General features: G+C 33.7%; 1 protein-coding gene across 11 annotated transcripts in view; it reads right to left on the bottom strand.

Annotated features, from left to right (window-relative positions):
• LOC115216522 (misshapen-like kinase 1) overlaps nt 1-19,597 on the bottom strand; it is an 835,290-nt gene that overhangs the window by 45,070 nt on the left and 770,623 nt on the right. For 10 of the 11 annotated variants that reach the window (XM_036506597.1, XM_029785962.2, XM_029785961.2 and 7 more), the window contains one exon: nt 10,284-10,349. The exons of the other annotated variant lie outside the window; for it this stretch is intronic. In XM_036506597.1, coding sequence (XP_036362490.1) covers nt 10,284-10,349 — 66 coding nt within the window. The remainder of the gene's footprint in view (nt 1-10,283; nt 10,350-19,597) is intronic. 11 annotated transcript variants of the gene reach the window in all.

Genomic DNA, 19,597 nt, shown 5'->3' on the forward strand with positions numbered 1-19,597 from the left:
AAGAAAATAGAAGAGTAAGAGAGAGGTTATCAAATTGTTAACACCACACAAACAATAAAAGGAGAAGGTAAAACACACACTCTCTCTCTCTCCCTCTCTCTCATACAGTCACAAAAACCTTATCACACACACACACATATACTACTGCATGAGTAAGTTTTATATAATTTGATTTGAAATTAATCTTGTATGGCCTCTTAGTAAATCAGATTTTTAGATCATGCTTGCAGGGTAAAGAACGTACAAATTTCCATCATTATAACCATTGCTGCCACCACCACCACCACCACCACCACAATTCAGACAACAACAACAGTAGAAACAACTATTGCTGCTGCTAAAAACAATCACCAGCATCACTATACTCGTTGTTGCCTTCAATTATCTTCAGGACAGTTCTTACAGAGATACAAGAGAGAAACTAGTTGTGTCTGGAGTTTGAGAGCACCTACAAATGGTAAACACCTCAATTTCATTATATGAGAAATCAAAAACAGCTGAGTCTTAGTGCTAGGTTCCAGCAGGGTATTAGCGATATGTTAGCCTAGTAGTTCTTTATTCGCCATGATAGATCGCTAGCCACTATACCTTTTTTCTATTTTCTCTCCCTGTTTATTTCTGTCGAAGTGCATAGGCTCGAAATGTAAAAGACTTTCTCACTTCCCGAGCGTTAAACTAATACATCAGTTTGTTGTTTACAAACCCATTTTTGTCTTTTGTTTTTTTTTGTAAATTCTCACTAGTAGTTCCTTAAAATGGATTTACATACTCTCTTTAACATACATCTGTATTTGATAAATAACTAACACTCTTTAACATGCATCTGTATTTGAAACGGTGGTTCATTAACTTTGCTACAAGTTCAAGGAATCAGCAAGAAGCAATTTGCGATCTTAGAGAGAACTTTATGCATGCACGAACACACACATACATTTTCCTCATATAAGGTATATGTAATCTTTAAAAATCAAGCATTTTAATTCAATCATGTGTGGGTATGCATGTATGTAGTTGTGTATGTGTGTATGTGGATTCATATATATGTGTATGGATATTGATTTCCATTCTCAACTTTGTTCAATATCTACTAAGGATCATTAATATTCACAAGGCCACTTGTGTGAAACCATGGTATGGATTTTAATATACACACAAACACATACACAATATAGACACACAAGGCAGTTGTTTCGATGTGTGTATCATCCATTATGAAATAAAGATGCTCATTTGTTTTCTAAAGAATATTTAAATTATATGAAAACACGTAATAAAAAGAAAAATTAAAATTCTTTCTTTCTCAGTTTATTTACAAAATATATAAACATACAGGTACAGGTGTGCCCTGCGAGGTTAAGAAGTTTGCTTTCTAGTATGGTTTCAAGTTCAGTTCCACCATGTGGCGCTTTGGGCAAATATCTTTTAATACAGCCCTAGCTTAACCAAAGCTTGAAACAGGTAGACAGCAAACGAAAGATACATGTCATGTATTTCCATATACATATGTGAATGTGTGTGGAGAAGACAGAGTGTGCATGTGTGTGTGTGTATTTGTTTCTGTCTCCTTGTCTTCACAACATGTGAGAGTTGTAAATGAGTGTCACTGCCATACAAGCAGTCGTGTCATTCATTTCTGATGTTCTGTGGAAACAAGTTTGACCACAGGGGGAATATTATATTGCTTGGGGTTATGTGCAGGTTTGCTATAAAAAATCTGCCTCTATTATCTCCGTCCAACCTATGCAAACATGGAAAACGTACGTAAGAACAATGATTATGACGGTGATGATGATGATAGATAACAAACCAACAGACACAGTGACACTTTCCTTTCTTCAATTACACACACACACACACACTCAGAAATTAGTAATGGATTAAGTTAAGAAAGCTGAAAATTATTTATGTCTAAATTAACAATAGACAATTGTACTAATTACAAGTTTGAATAGATGTAGAAGTAATTATAGTTTTAATAAGTTAACCATTCCAAATAATTTATTCTAATCACTTTTGTCATGTAAATATTAAAATGGAAATTTCATTTTGTTGTGCAAACAATAACTTAAAAATGAATATGTATATGTGTTTGTGAGAGAGACAGAGAGAGAGAGAAAGAGGGGGTGAGTACACATGACTTGATAGTCACCTTGAAGCCTTGCAGTTTCTTCTGCCAGTTAATATTGAAAGTAATCAGCTGAATACTTAGTTATGGACTTCCCAAGCTGATTGCAATTTTTTTTTAAAGTCTTGAAGAACCTTATTTCCATTTTTTTTTGTATCTCCCCACCACACCCAGCAAGATAGGAGGCAGGGTTTGAACTCACAAGGCACAGAGCCAAAACAGATATCTCAAGGTACTACATCCTATGCTCTAAAATGCCACCAATCCACCATTCTAGATTGATACTTTATCCTCTCAAAAAGAATGAATGGCCAAGTGAACTTAAGCAGGGCTTAAATTCAGAATGCAAAAAAACAGCAAGACACTCTGGACAACTCTAAAAAAACAGCAAATTCAAAGCAACAAAATATATATATAAATATATGTATAAGCTGAGAGAGAGAGATAAAGTGTGTGGGATAATTCAGGGGTTTTTTTTTTTTAATGCAGCAGTTTATTGATACGGTGAGTACTGAAGGACCCACACTCAATAAATATTATTAAGAAAAGCAGTCTGTTTCAGGAAAATGGCAATGTTTATATACTTTTTAACAGTAGAACACCAAGTAGATAAAGCTATAAATAACGATGTGCAAAAGTCAGGTTTAAAAAAGCTTTGGATGGGAAAAGTTGAAGGCTTTAGCTTTATCTGCTTTGCATCCCACCATTAAAAACGATTTATTTCACACCTCTCACAGTTTCTGAATTCTTATAACATTCATTCATATATATATATATATATATATATATATATATATACACACACACACATATATATATAAACATATATATATACATACATACATAGCTACATATATATATATATACATACATATATATATATATATACATACATAACTTATATCTAATGTTCATATGCATTCATGTTTTGCTTTCACTGTTACCAATTGCCCAACATTCATGACTACAGAGAAAAGTTATTTCAGTTAAGTTGATAACTTATGCCATTCCACAAAATAATATCTCCTTGAGAATCGGACAAGAGTTTGCATACAAGAGAATTACAATGAAGATATAATGTGCATACATATATTATGATTTTGGTCTGTTTCCAAGACCTGCACATCACTCCTGGTGTACATAAGCCAGCTTCTGAAAAAGCTTCTCAACTATCTTTCACAGTTAAAGCTTGGTTCTATCAAATCCTAGAGATAATGCTACAGAATCATCATATTTAATTACAATAAACTAAAGCACATAGTGGTTGAGATGCTTGGGTTATAATCATATGTTCATGGGTTCGATTCCTAGACAGGGCAGTACATTCTGTCCTTGAGCAAAACACTTCATTCCACATTGCTCCAGTCTACCTAGCTGGAAGGAGTCCCAGTCAGATGTAAGTACAACAATCTCTTTCCCTCTCTCTCTCTCTCTCTCTCTGCAACTCTCAAACTTTGGGTGTTCTTCACAGTCAAGGATAAAGAAGTCAAGAGGGTGCCTATGTCTGCTCGCAATGACACACATCTAAAAAGAATTAATGAAAGCAAGGTAAACATTACAACCAATGGCTGGTTGCACTGTACTTTAATTCCACAAAGGACCTCATATTTCAAGTATCATTTTAACAAGGTTGGCTTATATATCATTGCGACAGTAGTGGCTATGGTGGCAATCACTCCTTCATATATAATATTATTGGTGTGTGCTCTCTCTCTCTCTCTCTGATTTATATAACATGTATTACACATGGATGTAGCACTGGTGCAGGTGCCATGCAAAAAGCACCCAGTACACTGGAAAAGTGGTTGGCATTAGGAAGGGCATCCAGTCAGAGAAAACGTATCAAAGCAGATGAAGGAACTTGGTGTGGTTACCAGCTTTACCAGCTCCTGTCAAGTTGTCCCATCCATACCAGCATGGAAAAACAGACATTAAATGATGATGATGATGATGATATTAATTTCTTCTTGTGTAGTCCCAAAAGATTAAAAGATATAAAGCTAACTTCAGCTAGATTTGAACTTAGAAGTAAAGTAAATACTGTAATGTAGTTACTAAATGCTTAGGACCATTCTTCCAGCTTACTATTTTCAGTTATATCCAAAAATTTTTCGAACTGTGCCATCTAATATTTTGTGTAACAGTTTGTCCTTATATACACAATAGAATGTTAACATAAAGAACACTAATTATTATTATTTTTTTTTTTTTTTTAGAAATACGCATTCTAAAAATATCAAATTATGGAAAATGGGTCTAAGTGAGAAGATGGTACTAAAGATTCCTTATTAGAAGGCCAAGAGGTGACTATTTATGTGCTATACGAAATCTAATTCACTATGGCTCTTTGGTACTATCCTAAACTTGGACCATTATATTGGAAGATTCCTATTGAAACAAAATGTGATTTCTTTGCAGCTAATAAATAAATAAATTTATAAATAAATGAACGAAAGAATGAAGAAATATAATAAATAAGTAAATAGATAAATGAAACCAATGAAGATGGAATATTGGTCATTTAAAAATATATAGAATACAGTGATCATTTCCAATTTCAGAACATTGTTCTGAAAGGATGCATTCTTTAAGCCAGTCGCAGCTGTAGATGGAAAGGTCAGCAACCTATTATGATAGAGAGATATGAGCAATTTAACACAAAACAAGGAAGGCAGAGAGAGAAAGAGACAGAGACAGGATTTTAGTTTAAACATTTACCATTTAGGATGCATAGGCAGGATGCTGAAACTTAATAATGTATGTGTGTGTGTGTGTAGTTATGTGACAGGTGCAGAAGAGAAGGGTGCAGCTACTGGTGCATGAGCAGGCGCAATCTCAGTAAATGGCTATAACAAGAGAACATTTATTACAAACTATACTATACACTGCAGTGGTGGATTATCAGGGTTTGGACTTGTCTGGTCTACCTGAAAGTACCAAACAATTAAGGCAGTTCCTCCTCCTCACTGAGAAATTAAAGCAAAACAAGGAATATATGCAAATTACCATGCTGCCTAAAATTTATTCTAAACATGATGATGATGATGATGACGACTGTGGTGGTAGTGATGGTGGTTATAGTAGTAGCAGCAGTAACTTATAGCACAGGTGGTGATGGTGCTGTAGTAGTAGTAGTAGTAGTAGTGGTGCTAGTAGCAGCTACTACTACTACTACTACTACTACTACTGTAGTAGTGGTGGTGGTGATAGTAGTAGTAGTAGCAGCAGCAGTAGTAGTAGTAGCAGCAGCAGCAGCAATGGCAATAGTAGCAGCAACAGCAACAAAGCTCCGTCCTAAAATACCCACTTACGTAATAGAAACTATCATTAATGCTTTATGAAAATATAGAGGAATATTTATGTGTGTTTATGTATCTTTAGAAAGAAAAGAGGGAAATATTTAGAAAGCATCAGCAAAAATAAAGGAGAGGAGAACTAATGATGGAAAAGCTACAGAAAATTGTTTCCTTTTTTTTTTTTTTTGAAAAAAAAAAAAAAAAATGAGGAAAATCTAAGGCATTTTATCATAACATTTCAGAATCCATTAAAATTTGTTTTTATTATTATTTCATTATTTCTTGAAGGAGGAAGAGGTAATAAGGAGAGAAAAGAAAGAGAGAGAGAGAGAGAGAGAGAGAAAGCATGGATCCTTAAAAGAAAGTTTTACTTTTGAATATTGAGTATTCTTTTAGACCAAACAGAATATTAGCATTTCTGGTCTTTGTATGTCTGTGACTGGATATTTCTGTTTAGTTGCCATTATAATGAAACCAATAAAAAAAAAACATGATAAAATAGTATTAAAAAAAACTAGTGAAGATATTTTCCATTGAATAGAAAAAAAAAATCCAACATTTCTCTCCAACAAGTGGCAGTGAGGTATGGATGGAATGGGTGATAGATTGCTGGGTTTTTCTTTTTCTCTTAAATACTCCTCCTCCTTTTACCCCTCCTGGTGGTATTTTGAAGCATATTTTTTAATAATAATAACAGCAATGGTTTCAAATTTTGGTGCATGGTTGTCAATTTTGAAGGGTGGGGTAAGTTGATCACATTGGCTAGAGTACCTGATTGGTTCTTTATTTTGTCAATCCGGGGATGGAGGGCAGAAGTGAAAAGAAAGAACCAGTCGACGTAATCAACTTGCCCTCTTTGCATGAAAAATTGCTGGCCCTGTGCATAACTTCAATTCACTGCTATAAAAATAACATAATGTAATATATAAAAAAAAATTACCCATACCCATTCTCCTGCTATCAATAATAATTATAATAATAATAATAATAATAATAGTAAAAGGAAAGACAGAGATGTGTGCATTGTAGTTGAATGAATAAAATTGTGAATAAAAAAAGATCTTCGCTGAATTTCTTATGTAACTGGTGATTTAATTGGTGCAAAAATTTAGAAGGAAAAAGACATTCTAATTATGAATATATAAATGTATATATATATAAAGATAACTGCATGTTTTTTTTTTCTTTCTCGATTTTTTTCAAATGTTTATTCAAAATTTTGATTTAAAAGAATAAATAAAATGGAATGATGTATTGGTCATTATTCAGGTAAGGTAGGAAACGTACAGACAAAGACCAAGTCAACTTGGGAATGGGAAGGATAAAAACTGATGTTGCAAGCATGTTACTGGAAGCAAACAGCAACAGCCAGGACACTGAGCAGCAAAACAAAGAAAGAAACAAGGATGAGTTTTTCTAGAAAAGAAGCCACATGTACTGACCACATAATAGTTACATAGTTGCTATGACATGCAGATTACATGGAGGGTAGAGTGCTAGAGTGCTGCTGGAAACCCTTACCATATGGTACTTAACAATAGCTGTTGATAAATTGAGATTTTGGGTGGAGGGCGCCCCACTCCCTATTTTTAAAGTGTTACTCAGCTACAGTGAACTACACAGGAACTAGGTAACATGGTCAGATACTATAAGCTAATCGAGATATTATTATCTTTTGACAATAATGGTAATAAGATGTTTAACTCCAATTTCCACACAAATATATGAACAACAATGTACTATTGCAGTGTAGGCAAGGAGTAAATAATATAAAGTAGTAAACACATGCCAGTAGAGAAAATTCTATATCAATAGAGATTGTACCACTCCAAGAGATGCTGTACTTCTCTGAGAGACACTACATCATGCCAAGAAGGAAATCACCATCACAACAGAGAGCAAACTACCCCAATAGTTAGTTTACCACTTAGACACTATTCTGATGCTGCAATTACTAATTGCTGTAGAAATTGTACCGCTTCAAAACACACGGTGCCAACATATTATGAAACATACCATGCCCATACAGATTTAAATGAGTGTACAAAAAGAAGATGAGTGAACCTAATAAACATCTTTGGAAGTGTGGTTGCATGTGCATTAAACTTCACTATGGTGAATAGTAATACCCTTAGAATTGGAAACTAGAATGAAATGCAAACAAAAGAAACTCTACTATTGCCAGTACAATGATATATTTTGAGGACATCTTTTGTAATCTCTAAGAGACACAGGTTTATTAACTTAAGTTGGCACCAAGACATGTAATTCATAGAAATAAGGATAGACTAACTCAAGGAGTTAGGAAAAAGATAGTGAGTCCTTGAAAATAAAGCAGACATCAGCAGACAAACAGCATTAAACCTAATGAGACAGTTATAGACAACAATATTGGGAGACACGAGATGCAGATTGTTAACCTAAAGAGACACCTAAAATGAATGGCCTGAACGGAATATCAAAAGTGAAGCAACTAATTAACAAAAAGCAGAGATTAGAGAAAGAGGGGAGTACAGAATGAGAGATGGGTAGGGCCACACACACATGTACATATATCTTTAAATATGCTTGTATGCATGAGCATGTACATGAGAGTATGTATATATATGGGTATATGTGAATGTGTGTCTACATATATACACATATGCACAAATAAATACAGGGACAGAGGGAGGGGGAGAGAGAGAGAGAGAGGAGGGAAGGGAAATACCATCAACCCAGCATATCTAACTTGATACTAATACAGTACTAGTAGAATATGTTTTTCTTTAAATTCCAACAACAAATCTGCTTCTTATAACAGTAGAGAAATATGAAGAGTTGATTTTTGTTGTCATAGTCAAAAGTAACTTAGTATGGTTTAATCTTCTGACATATAAACAGTTCTCAAGAACTGCAGTGCTGTTGGTCATGTACACTCTAAGGTTTTGATACTAGTTGCATATAACATGGATTTTAGTTGAAACATATCCAGCGCTGATCCGCAGAGAAATCTGACTCAAAGTTGACATGTATAACATGAAGCATTTAGCATCAAGTTACCAGTCAGTTGCATACAACAATATTTACTGCATTTCAAAATAAATAATATTATTAAAAACTAAGTAGCCAAAACCAATATTTATGTTAGGAAAAGAATGAAGAGGAAAAAAAAATTAAAATAAATTTTTTTTTTTTTTTTTTTAAATGGCAATCGATAGATCGATCAATAAGATCATTAATGAACTTTGTTATTAAGTAAAAGCCAAACGACAAGCTAATGCAAAATATTCTGTAACATGATATGAGTTGCAAAGATCGGCAAACTGCTTCTTTTGCAAATAGACTTTTCACATAGCTTCCTACCAAATACACTAAATGCAGTTGCAACTTAACAATAACTAGACCACCACCCTGCACCGTCTTCACCTCACCCCTCTTATTTTTCTTATGTTTGGTTTCTGTTATTGTGTGTGTCTGTGTGATGTAGTTGTTGTTGTTTATATGACCATGAAATATCTCAGAGGAGTAAGTTGAGAATCTATATATTGATTTTATCTCATTTAATCCTAGAATGGAGATCAACCAGCATAGATATGCATTCTCATGGAAACAAGATAATGGGAATAGAAAAAATATTTAAAATGTGTGTGTATGTGGAAAACGATATGAAAAAATATATACATCAGTAAAATATGGCAAGGAGGAAAAAAAAAAAACAGAAAGTAGCAATAAGAGAAAATAGAAATTCTATTTTGCATTTCCTACATTAGATAGAGGGAAAAAATGTTTATGATATAGCAATCAATACTACATTTGCAACTAATACACTTGTTGGTTGAGGAAAATATTCAGAATTTTTCTTTTCTATTTAAATCAAATATTCCTAGTAATTAGAGTATGGAGCAGCCATAATAACCATGTGTTCTCTGCAAAACTGTCCATTTCCTATGTTAGTTTCACAATAACGTAGAAATGTAAGGTTGACAGATACTGGGAGACAGCAGGAAAATATTCTTTAACATAGATTAAAGACTGTTTGGAGAACCAACAATAGAAGAACTGCTTTAAAATTCAAAAATCTAATAACAGGAGCCTGTTTTACGCCCTTCACACTAGCCTTGGAATAATTTCAAAAAGTAAGCACTTTCCATGTGGAGCCAGCCTGTTTTCAATGCCTGCATTACAAGAAAGTTATAATTTCCACAAGTTCTATGTAAGACATATAAATCTCTCTCTGTTATGCAGAAAGTAACAACAAGAGGAAAGAAACATTAAAACGATACCCATTTGATATATAGCTGACAAAATGGTGGGGTTTTTTTTACAAGAGGGAAATCTATAACCAGTATTGAACTTTGACTAACTTTGATGCTGCTATAGCTAACTTAGCAGCAATAATCTGAATATAAATAGCAAACAGAAAATAAAAGAGGAACCCGCATGGAGTATAGCAGAAACGCTATTATGATAGACATCAAACACACATATTTTTCTTAACGAATAAATGAATAATTAAACAAGATAATTAAATAACATTATAATGGAAGTGAATGGAATATAATTTCCAGATGAAAGGAAAATTAACTAAAAAAAAAAAAAAAAAAAAAAAAGAAATTAGATTTTCTATCTTATAATCAAATTCAGCCTGAATTTGATGGATTTTTTTCATCCCCAGCTTCACACCAATGTAGCAAACAAAAAAAGAAAAAAAAACAGCCCAAGAAAATGTTTGAAATTATTAAATTTAAGGTAGAATTTATAACGAGTTGGGGTGGGGGGTGGGGTAGAGGGATGGTCAGATTTAAAAAAAAATTGTGGCACTTAGCTAATGTTAAGTACTAAAGGTCAGGGTAGGTTGAGCAGCCTTAAAGTAAGTTTACCTGGTTCACGTAGAATGTTATGCTACCACTTTGCTGAGTGGCCACATTGTCATGAGTACCCCGATACTACAAGAGGAGAAAAAGGAAACAGCACGTTATACAACTAGAGGTGGACATTCAATAATGTAGAAGATGAGGTAAATGAACAGAGAAGGAGGGGGTTGTTTTCTTTTTTTTCCCGGTTATTTGTAGATTTTCTTTCTTTTCAAACCCTTCCCCTCCCCCACCTCAAACTCTGCTTGATAGGGTTATCAAAAACTATTGCTTGTCAGTAAGACTTCTAAATGGACGGGGAGAAAAAAAAAATTGATCTTTTGCGTTCTTTGAAACAACTAACACTTAACAATCACACCTTGCCCCAACACACAAACGAACATATATATATATATATATATATATATATATATACATACACACTCACATATATGTATTTGTGTATGTATGTATGTACATATATATGTATACACACACATATATATATACACATACACACACATATATATATGTATTTGTGTGTGTATGTATGTACATATATATATATATACATACATACATTATATACACATATATGTACACACATACACATATATACATATATATGCATACACATATATACATAGATACATATATATATATAGATACATACACACACACACACACACACACATATATATATATACACACACACATACAGAAATAAGTAGATCGAAGTGCTAATGTATATTTCTATTATCACAAGAAACATCGATTGCTTGCTCTACAGTAAATTAGAAAAGAAATTTTAATTAATTGATAGCACTCAATGTTAATTGTAAAAGGCTAGCTGGGAAGTAAAGCAGCTTCTGAATGAAAGTGCCAGAAAGTACGAAGCAGAATCAAATTAAAAAGATGCTTGGGTACTGATTGTTGTTGTAAAGTCTTCAAATATTTCAGCCAAAGTCTTAACTAAAAATAAACAGCAGCATAGCTTCCTCCGAATACCCTCATGGACCCTGTAATTCCTACCGTTCTACTGAAATTGTCACACCTATTTTTCGATGTTAATCACATTAGGAATGCTTGCAAGAAAGTAAAAGGCTTTTAACACTACACAGTGATGAACAGTTTAGTGAAGACATGCTGTTTTTCATTTTTTTTCATTTTTTTTTAAAGTCTCAAAAATATACATAGCATCAAAGTGTTAAAAAAAAAAGAAAAGAAAAGACAAAGTGTGGAAAGGCGGGGAAAGAAAGAAAGAAAGAGACATATCCTGAAAAAATGCATGTTAACGTAAATTCAGTGAAATTAGTTATTCTGCGTTGAAAAACAAACAATCAAGAAAGAACAACATTAAGTAATTACTAACGAGGCAAAGATTTGTGTTGGAATTAAAGGGATTAGTTTATTATTATTACTATTTTTATTCATTTTAATGTGGAAAACACACACAGAAATGACAAATAAAAGAGATTAAAGTAAATTAATTTCACTACTAGACTCAGTGTTGGTTAATAATTTAGTGGAAAGTAAAAACAAAAGATTAGACATATTTTCTAAACATGCATGTTTATAACAACAGTGTTGCTTTATTTTGTGCAGATCAAGGAATGAAGTGCTGTATACTTCCAAAGTACTAATATTATTTTTACAAGATTAATAATAATAATAATAATAATAATAATAATAATAATAATATTGGAAACAAGACTGACAATAACGACACCAACAACAACCACAACCAAAACAACAACATCAATAACGAAGACTACCACACCAATAACAACATGGAACAATTTAAATGACGGCTGAATAATAATAATAATAATAATAATAATAATAATAATAATAGTAATAATAATAATAGCAGCAACACTGATATTGATGACGACAATGAGAGTATCAAGTGCAGTCACTTAATATCTCATGAACAACAGAAGAGGGTCTTTTGTCTCCTAAATATTTCTCAAAATACAAGAAGTAGAAAAGAAAGTTTTAATCTGCAAAACAAAATAATATAATTACTCCTGCTATAGACAGAGAAAGATTTTAAAAATAGCATTCGCATTTCCAGCCACGAAATGGGAAAAAGACGACGACGAAGAAATTCTTTTGGGAAATGGAAATTACACTGATATATGTTATTACCTTTGAAAAGACAGAATTTTCTGTCAGATGTAAATAAACAAATGATATTGGAGATGATGATGATAATGATGATAATAATGTACAAGAGAAAAAATCTATTATATGAGAGGAAAAAAAGACAATTAGTATTGTTAATAAATATATATATATTTATATATATATGTAGTTGGATTCTTAATATTCTGTGCAGTTTGGTGATATTGAACACTGGAAAGAACATATATATGATGGGCATGACATGAAATATTTAAACTATGCCTTAACAACAAATTAAGGAGGGGGGGGCAAAGTGAAACTATCAGTGCTGTTGTTGTTATTATTATTATTATTATTATTATTGAGTGAGAGAGCAGTGCATGCCATCGAATTGATGCTGGGGTAAAATATACAAAGCCCAGTATACCCATCATGACCACCCCTTCTGATAAGGGTACACCGGGTACATGCATCACAACCATGTGTGTGCAACATGATGATCTCATATCAAGATAAACAGTGCATGACCTTGAAGGTGAGGCCCAGTTAGAATTTTCTTCAAGTCGAGTAGCCCATCCCGCTCAAAAGGACCCTGAATAAGGGTTGTTTCAGGATGTTGAACAAAACACCCATATTTCCGAAGGTGAATTATCCAAACCCCAAAGAATTCCTCTGAACACATAGCTATGATGCTCCCCCACTACTTCTGCATTATTATTATTATCATTATTATTACTATTACTATTATTATTATTATTATTATTATTATTATTCAAAAATTGACTCAGGATTTGGTATCCACATTTTCAATAAGCTGTCAAGTGCTCAAAACCCTTCCGATGATGATTTTACCCGTTCTTCTAAAGAACATTCCATTCCAATCGCCTTCATCCATGTCATTATTTATAGTCCCTAATGCACCAATTATCAGAGGCACAACCTTTACAGATTTCATGTTCCAAATCTTCACAAACTCAAATTTTAAGAGGATATATTTTTCAATTATTATTATTATTATTATTATTATTATTATTATAAAATCATTATTATTATCATCAGTAGTAGTAGTAGTAGTATGCATGCATGCTTGTTACATGTGCTTGAAAAGTATATTTTATTTCTAAAGAAAATAAGCTCATCCTGAGTTCCATTGTTATTCTTAACCCTTCAAGCATTTAAACTGGCCCAAATATTCTCTCTGTTTTCCTTTTCAAACTGGACAGATCCAACTTCTCTCACCTACCCTACAATGTCATTCTAAAAATCAACAGTCACATCATCAAAGTCTCAATGCTATGAGATAATATAGGATTAATTGAAAACAATGTGAATAAACAAGCATTACATTTGACAGAGTAATCTGAATGCTTAGTGGGGTAACCTGTTGTAAATTAGAAGGGAGCTAATAAAAGAACAGCAATGAAGATGGTCAATGATGGTGAGTGGAGAGGAGAGATAACAACATTCAGAAAAATAAGAAGATAACCCAAGCTCCAATTTCCAAAAGACTGTTACCAAAAACCATAGCACACAAGGAAATAAGCTCAGCCGGAATTCCAGTTATTCTTAACCATTTAGAATTTAAATCAGTCATATCTGGTCGCAACCCTACCCTACAATGTCATTCTAAAAATAAACGGTCACATCATTGAAATCTCAAAGCTATTATGAAATATTGTACACAACGAGGTCTTTAGCTTCAAATATTGTTTTAGCTAAATTTACATCAGTTTAGTTATGCTTAATATTTATTATATTGTCTCAAACACTGTAAGTTATCTAAATCATTAATTTTTCCAATAACCTCAATCTGTTGCCTAGCTCTTATCATAAAAATGTTTAATACAATGAAACAATGATCTGAAGTTATATAAATTTTATAAATCAAAAAATAAAAATAAAATTTGGTTTTCAAAATTCTTGATGTAAACTCATGTGGCATAATGACCCTCATGAGATACAAAATAATAAAAAAAAAAAATAATAAAGAAATTATGATGTGAAATTTCTGCAGGTACAGGCATGGTTGTGTGGTAAAAAGCTTATTTCACAACCACATGCTCTGGGTTCAGTCCCACTACATGGCACCTAGGCCAAGTGTCTTCTGTTATAGCCTGGGCCAACCAAAGCCTTTGTGAATGGACTTGGTAGGTGGAAACTGAAAAGAATCCAGTCGTATGTGTGTGTGTTTATCTTTGTATGTCCTCTACTACCACTTGAAAACTGGTGTTGGTGTGTTTATGTCCCTGTAACTTAGCAGTTTGGCAAAAGAAATTGTTGGAATAAATATCAAGCTTATAACAAACAATAAATAAATAAATAAATAAATAACTGGGGTCAATTCATACAACTAAAAATTCTTCTAAGTGATGCCCCAGCATGACCACAGTCTAATGGGTGAAACAAGTAAAAGATAATGTTTCTTTTCTTTAGGTAGAAGGAAAGAAAATTCAGAGAAGGTACTTTTCATGCTGCAGATTAATGTTGAACCTTTTTTATGTGACGTGACCCCCCCCCCAGCCTAGATAATCCTAGGTACTCTCTTTGCCCCTGATTATGAAATTTTACTGAATCTTTAGTTATACTGTTGTTATTGTTGACGTCTTTTCAATGGATGTAACCCCCTCATCCACCTTTGTGTGTTTTGTATGCTGTCATTGTATTGTCCTCAATGTCTTGGGATCTTGTGACCAATAAAACAAATTATTATTAATATTCTTCTTCTTCTTATTATTATTATTGAGTGAGAGAGCAGTGCATGTCATCAAAGTGACACTGGGGCAAAATATATGAAGCCCAGTATACCCATCATGACTACCCGTCTGATAAGGGCACACTAAGCACATGCATCACAACCATATGTGCGTGACATGGTGATTTCATATCAAGATAAACAGTGCATGACCTTGCAGGTGGGGCCCAGTTAGAATTTTCTTCTGGTTGAGTAGCCCATCCCGCTCAAAAGGACCCTGAATAAGTATTGTTTAAGGATGTTGAATGAACCACCCATGTTTCCAAAGGTGAATTATCCAAACTCCAAAAGAATTCCTCTCAACCCATGGCTATGATACTTCCCCACTGCTTACAAGCAAATCTGTGGTATTGAGCAGAATATTTGCTGTAACCCATCTTTTATACCAAGACAAAACAATGTACATGATAACACTTCCAATCATTTAAGATCAGAAGCCATGAGAGCCATTGGCTGGTACTGCATCAGGGAAATATTATTATTATTATTATTATTATCATCATTATTATTATTATTATTATTATTATTTTGTTCCACTAATAGAAGTAAAAACAGTGAAGAGCTTGACTAAATAGCAAGCTAGTTCCACTTAGCTATAATCTTTTAATTACTGAATTCATATCCAGCCAGAGTTGACATTATTTTTCATTCTTCCCAGGGTCGATAATATATATATCAGTAACATACTGGAAATTAATTCACTTGACTAGATTCTTTCCTCAACAAATGATTTTGATAATGTTAGCTTTATCTGGGAGGAAAAGATAAAATGCCGGCAAATATATCAATTCAATGTATTGCTATGTCTTTCCTAAAGAATTAGCATATAAAATGTCTCATTTATGATAATTACAAATGTAATTAATCAGAGACCACACAAAATTTAAATATTAAACTGTAGCAACATTTCAATTCAATATCATAAAAATATTGTAATGTAAAAAAAAAATATACATATATATATATATATATATATATATATATATATATATATATATTTTTTTTTTTTGGGATATTACATACTCATTTTCCTGCTATCAGTAATAATATTAATAATAATAATAATAGTTCTTTTTTTTTTAATAATGATAATAATAATAATAACATATTAAGGAATGTCAGTAGCTCGACATGTTGTGTATGTAAACAACAAAATGAAACCATTGATCATGTTGTCTCCATGTGCAGTCTTCTTGTGCCTACAGAGTATCTCAACAGGCATGATAGAGCAGCATAGTACATTCACTAGGTAATTTGCAAAAACCTTGACCTGCTCCATGATAAAGCTGGTGGGAACACAAACCACCTTCGGTGTTTGAAAATGATCACATCTCAGTCCTCTTGAACTTCATTCACTGTTCAAACTGACAGAAAGATAGATGCGAATAGGCCAGATATTGAAAGACTTCAGACAAAAATCATGCCTCCTCATTGAAATGACTGTCCCAATTGACATAAATGTATCTGTCAAGACCTACCAAAAACTGAGGAAGTATAAAGATCTTGAAATAGAAATTGGTAAGAGGTAGAACCTGAAGACTAAAACAATGCCTGTTATCATAGGTGCCCTCAGAATGATAGCAAAAGGGGCTGATTGCTACCTAGCTCAGATACCAGGAAACCCCAAAATGGCAGAAATTTAAAAGATAGTGCTCATGGGAACTGCCCATATCCTACATAAAATACTAGCTATGCAATCTACAATTCTGAAACAAACTTATAATGTAACAAATTCAGAATGTAAAGATAGATGAAATACCACTAAACATTTTGCCCAGCATGCTAACATTTCTGCCAGGTTGCCGCCTTAATAATAACAATAATTTCAAATTTCTGTAACAAGGGCAGCTTGGGGGAGGGTATTAAGTCAATGACATTGGCCCCAGTATTTCACTGGTACCTAATTTACCAACCCCCGAAAGGCGGAATTTGAACTCAGAATGTAACGACGGGTGAAATACCACTAAGCATTCCGTCCAGTGTGCTAACAATTCTGCCAGCTCACTGCCTTAATAATAATAATAATAATAATAATCCTTTCTACTATAGGCACAAGGCCTGAAATTTTGGGGGAGGGGACTGGTTGATTACACCAACCCCAGTGGTGTAATCACTGGTACTTAATTTATTGACCCCGAAAAGATGAAAGGCAAAGTCCTCAAAGACATCAATGGAATCTGAGCTCAGATTGTAACGATGAATGAAATACCTCTAAACATTTCACCCAGTGTGCTAACGATTCTGCCAGCTCACCGCTTTAATAATAATAATGATGATGATAATAATAATAATAATAATAATGATAATGATAATAATAATAATAATAGTTTCAAATTTAGGTACAAGGCCAGTAAGGTCAGGGGAGGGGTGAAGTCTGGTGGATGGACAGGCAAGCAGATAGACAAATAAGAGGATGATTGAATAGATGGATACGCAGATGGATACCTGGAAAGACAGATGGATAGACAGACGGAGAGATTGACAGATAGATAAAGTGCACTGAATTAAAACTTGGTGCCGTTATATTACAGGTTCTTATTTTAGTAAATTACTTTGGGAAAATCAAAGTCCACAAGTAGGATTTGAAAACTAAACCATACAAGCCATCATAAAACACCTGCATACACACAACTCTCAGTAACAACACCACTAATATGTATGTAACTACACATCATGGCTAAATGACCAAAGACTACATTATAGGAAGGACAATGGGACAGAGTGTGATACTAAGAAATATGGTAAGAGAGCGGTGGGGATATGGTAATGGAGAAGTGAAACTGTAGTAATAATAGTGGTGGTGATGGTGGCGGTGCTGTTAATGCTGGTGATAGTGACTGTTGTGTTGATGGTGGTGGTCATGAAAGGAGGAGAGGTGACAGGGTTAGTGGAATAAGTAGTTGAGTGTGGTAGAGAGAGTGTTGGTGGGTCGGAGATGGTGGCAGAAGTTATGATGGGAGTTTATAGCAATAATAACAGCGGTAGTGAAAGCATTAGTGGTGGTAATTATAGTGGTAATAATGGAAGGAGTGGAGGGGGAGGGGATGGCGACAGCAGGGGAGATGCCGGTGGTGGTGTCTGCGGAAACAATAAATCAGAACCTAACACCATAGTCCAGTAGGCAGAGACAAGATAGAGCATAAGAATTGGACATTTTTCTGGTGCTGAGTAGAGAAGTAATGGAAAAAGTGAATAATAATAATAATGACAATAATAATAATGATAATAATAATAATGATGATAATAATAATATAATAATAATAATAATAATGATAATGATAATAATAATAATAATAGTTTCAAATTTAGGTACAAGGCCAGTAAGGTCAGGGGAGGGGTGAAGTCTGGTGGATGGACAGGCAAGCAGATAGACAAATAAGAGGATGATTGAATAGATGGATACGCAGATGGATACCTGGAAAGACAGATGGATAGACAGTCGGAGAGATTGACAGATAGATAAAGTGCACTGAATTAAAACTTGGTGCCGTTATATTACAGGTTCTTATTTTAGTAAATTACTTTGGGAAAATCAAAGTCCACAAGTAGGATTTGAAAACTAAACCATACAAGCCATCATAAAACACCTGCATACACACAACTCTCAGTAACAACACCACTAATATGTATGTAACTACACATCATGGCTAAATGACCAAAGACTACATTATAGGAAGGACAATGGGACAGAGTGTGATACTAAGAAATATGGTAAGAGAGCGGTGGGGATATGGTAATGGAGAAGTGAAACTGTAGTAATAATAGTGGTGGTGATGGTGGCGGTGCTGTTAATGCTGGTGATAGTGACTGTTGTGTTGATGGTGGTGGTCATGAAAGGAGGAGAGGTGACAGGGTTAGTGGAATAAGTAGTTGAGTGTGGTAGAGAGAGTGTTGGTGGGTCGGAGATGGTGGCAGAAGTTATGATGGGAGTTTATAGCAATAATAACAGCGGTAGTGAAAGCATTAGTGGTGGTAATTATAGTGGTAATAATGGAAGGAGTGGAGGGGGAGGGGATGGCGACAGCAGGGGAGATGCCGGTGGTGGTGTCTGCGGAAACAATAAATCAGAACCTAACACCATAGTCCAGTAGGCAGAGACAAGATAGAGCATAAGAATTGGACATTTTTCTGGTGCTGAGTAGAGAAGTAATGGAAAAAGTGAATAATAATAATAATGACAATAATAATAATGATAATAATAATAATGATGATAATAATAATGATAATAATAATAATAATAATAACAACAATAATGATAATAATAATGATCATAATAAGAAAGCATCTTGCATTTTTATGCTGTCTACTCAAGGCTGGGAGTTGTCCGAATTAAGGGAAATATGATAAGTGGTAAAGAAAATAACAGTAATGTGAACAACACATAAACCCCCTAAAAGAAAGAATATTCATACTGTACATTATCGGTTTATGACACACCAATGAATTGATTTCTTTCCGGAAT

The sequence above is a fragment of the Octopus sinensis genome, linkage group LG10 (assembly GCF_006345805.1).
Source record: "Octopus sinensis linkage group LG10, ASM634580v1, whole genome shotgun sequence".
Lineage (NCBI taxonomy): Eukaryota > Metazoa > Mollusca > Cephalopoda > Octopoda > Octopodidae > Octopus > Octopus sinensis.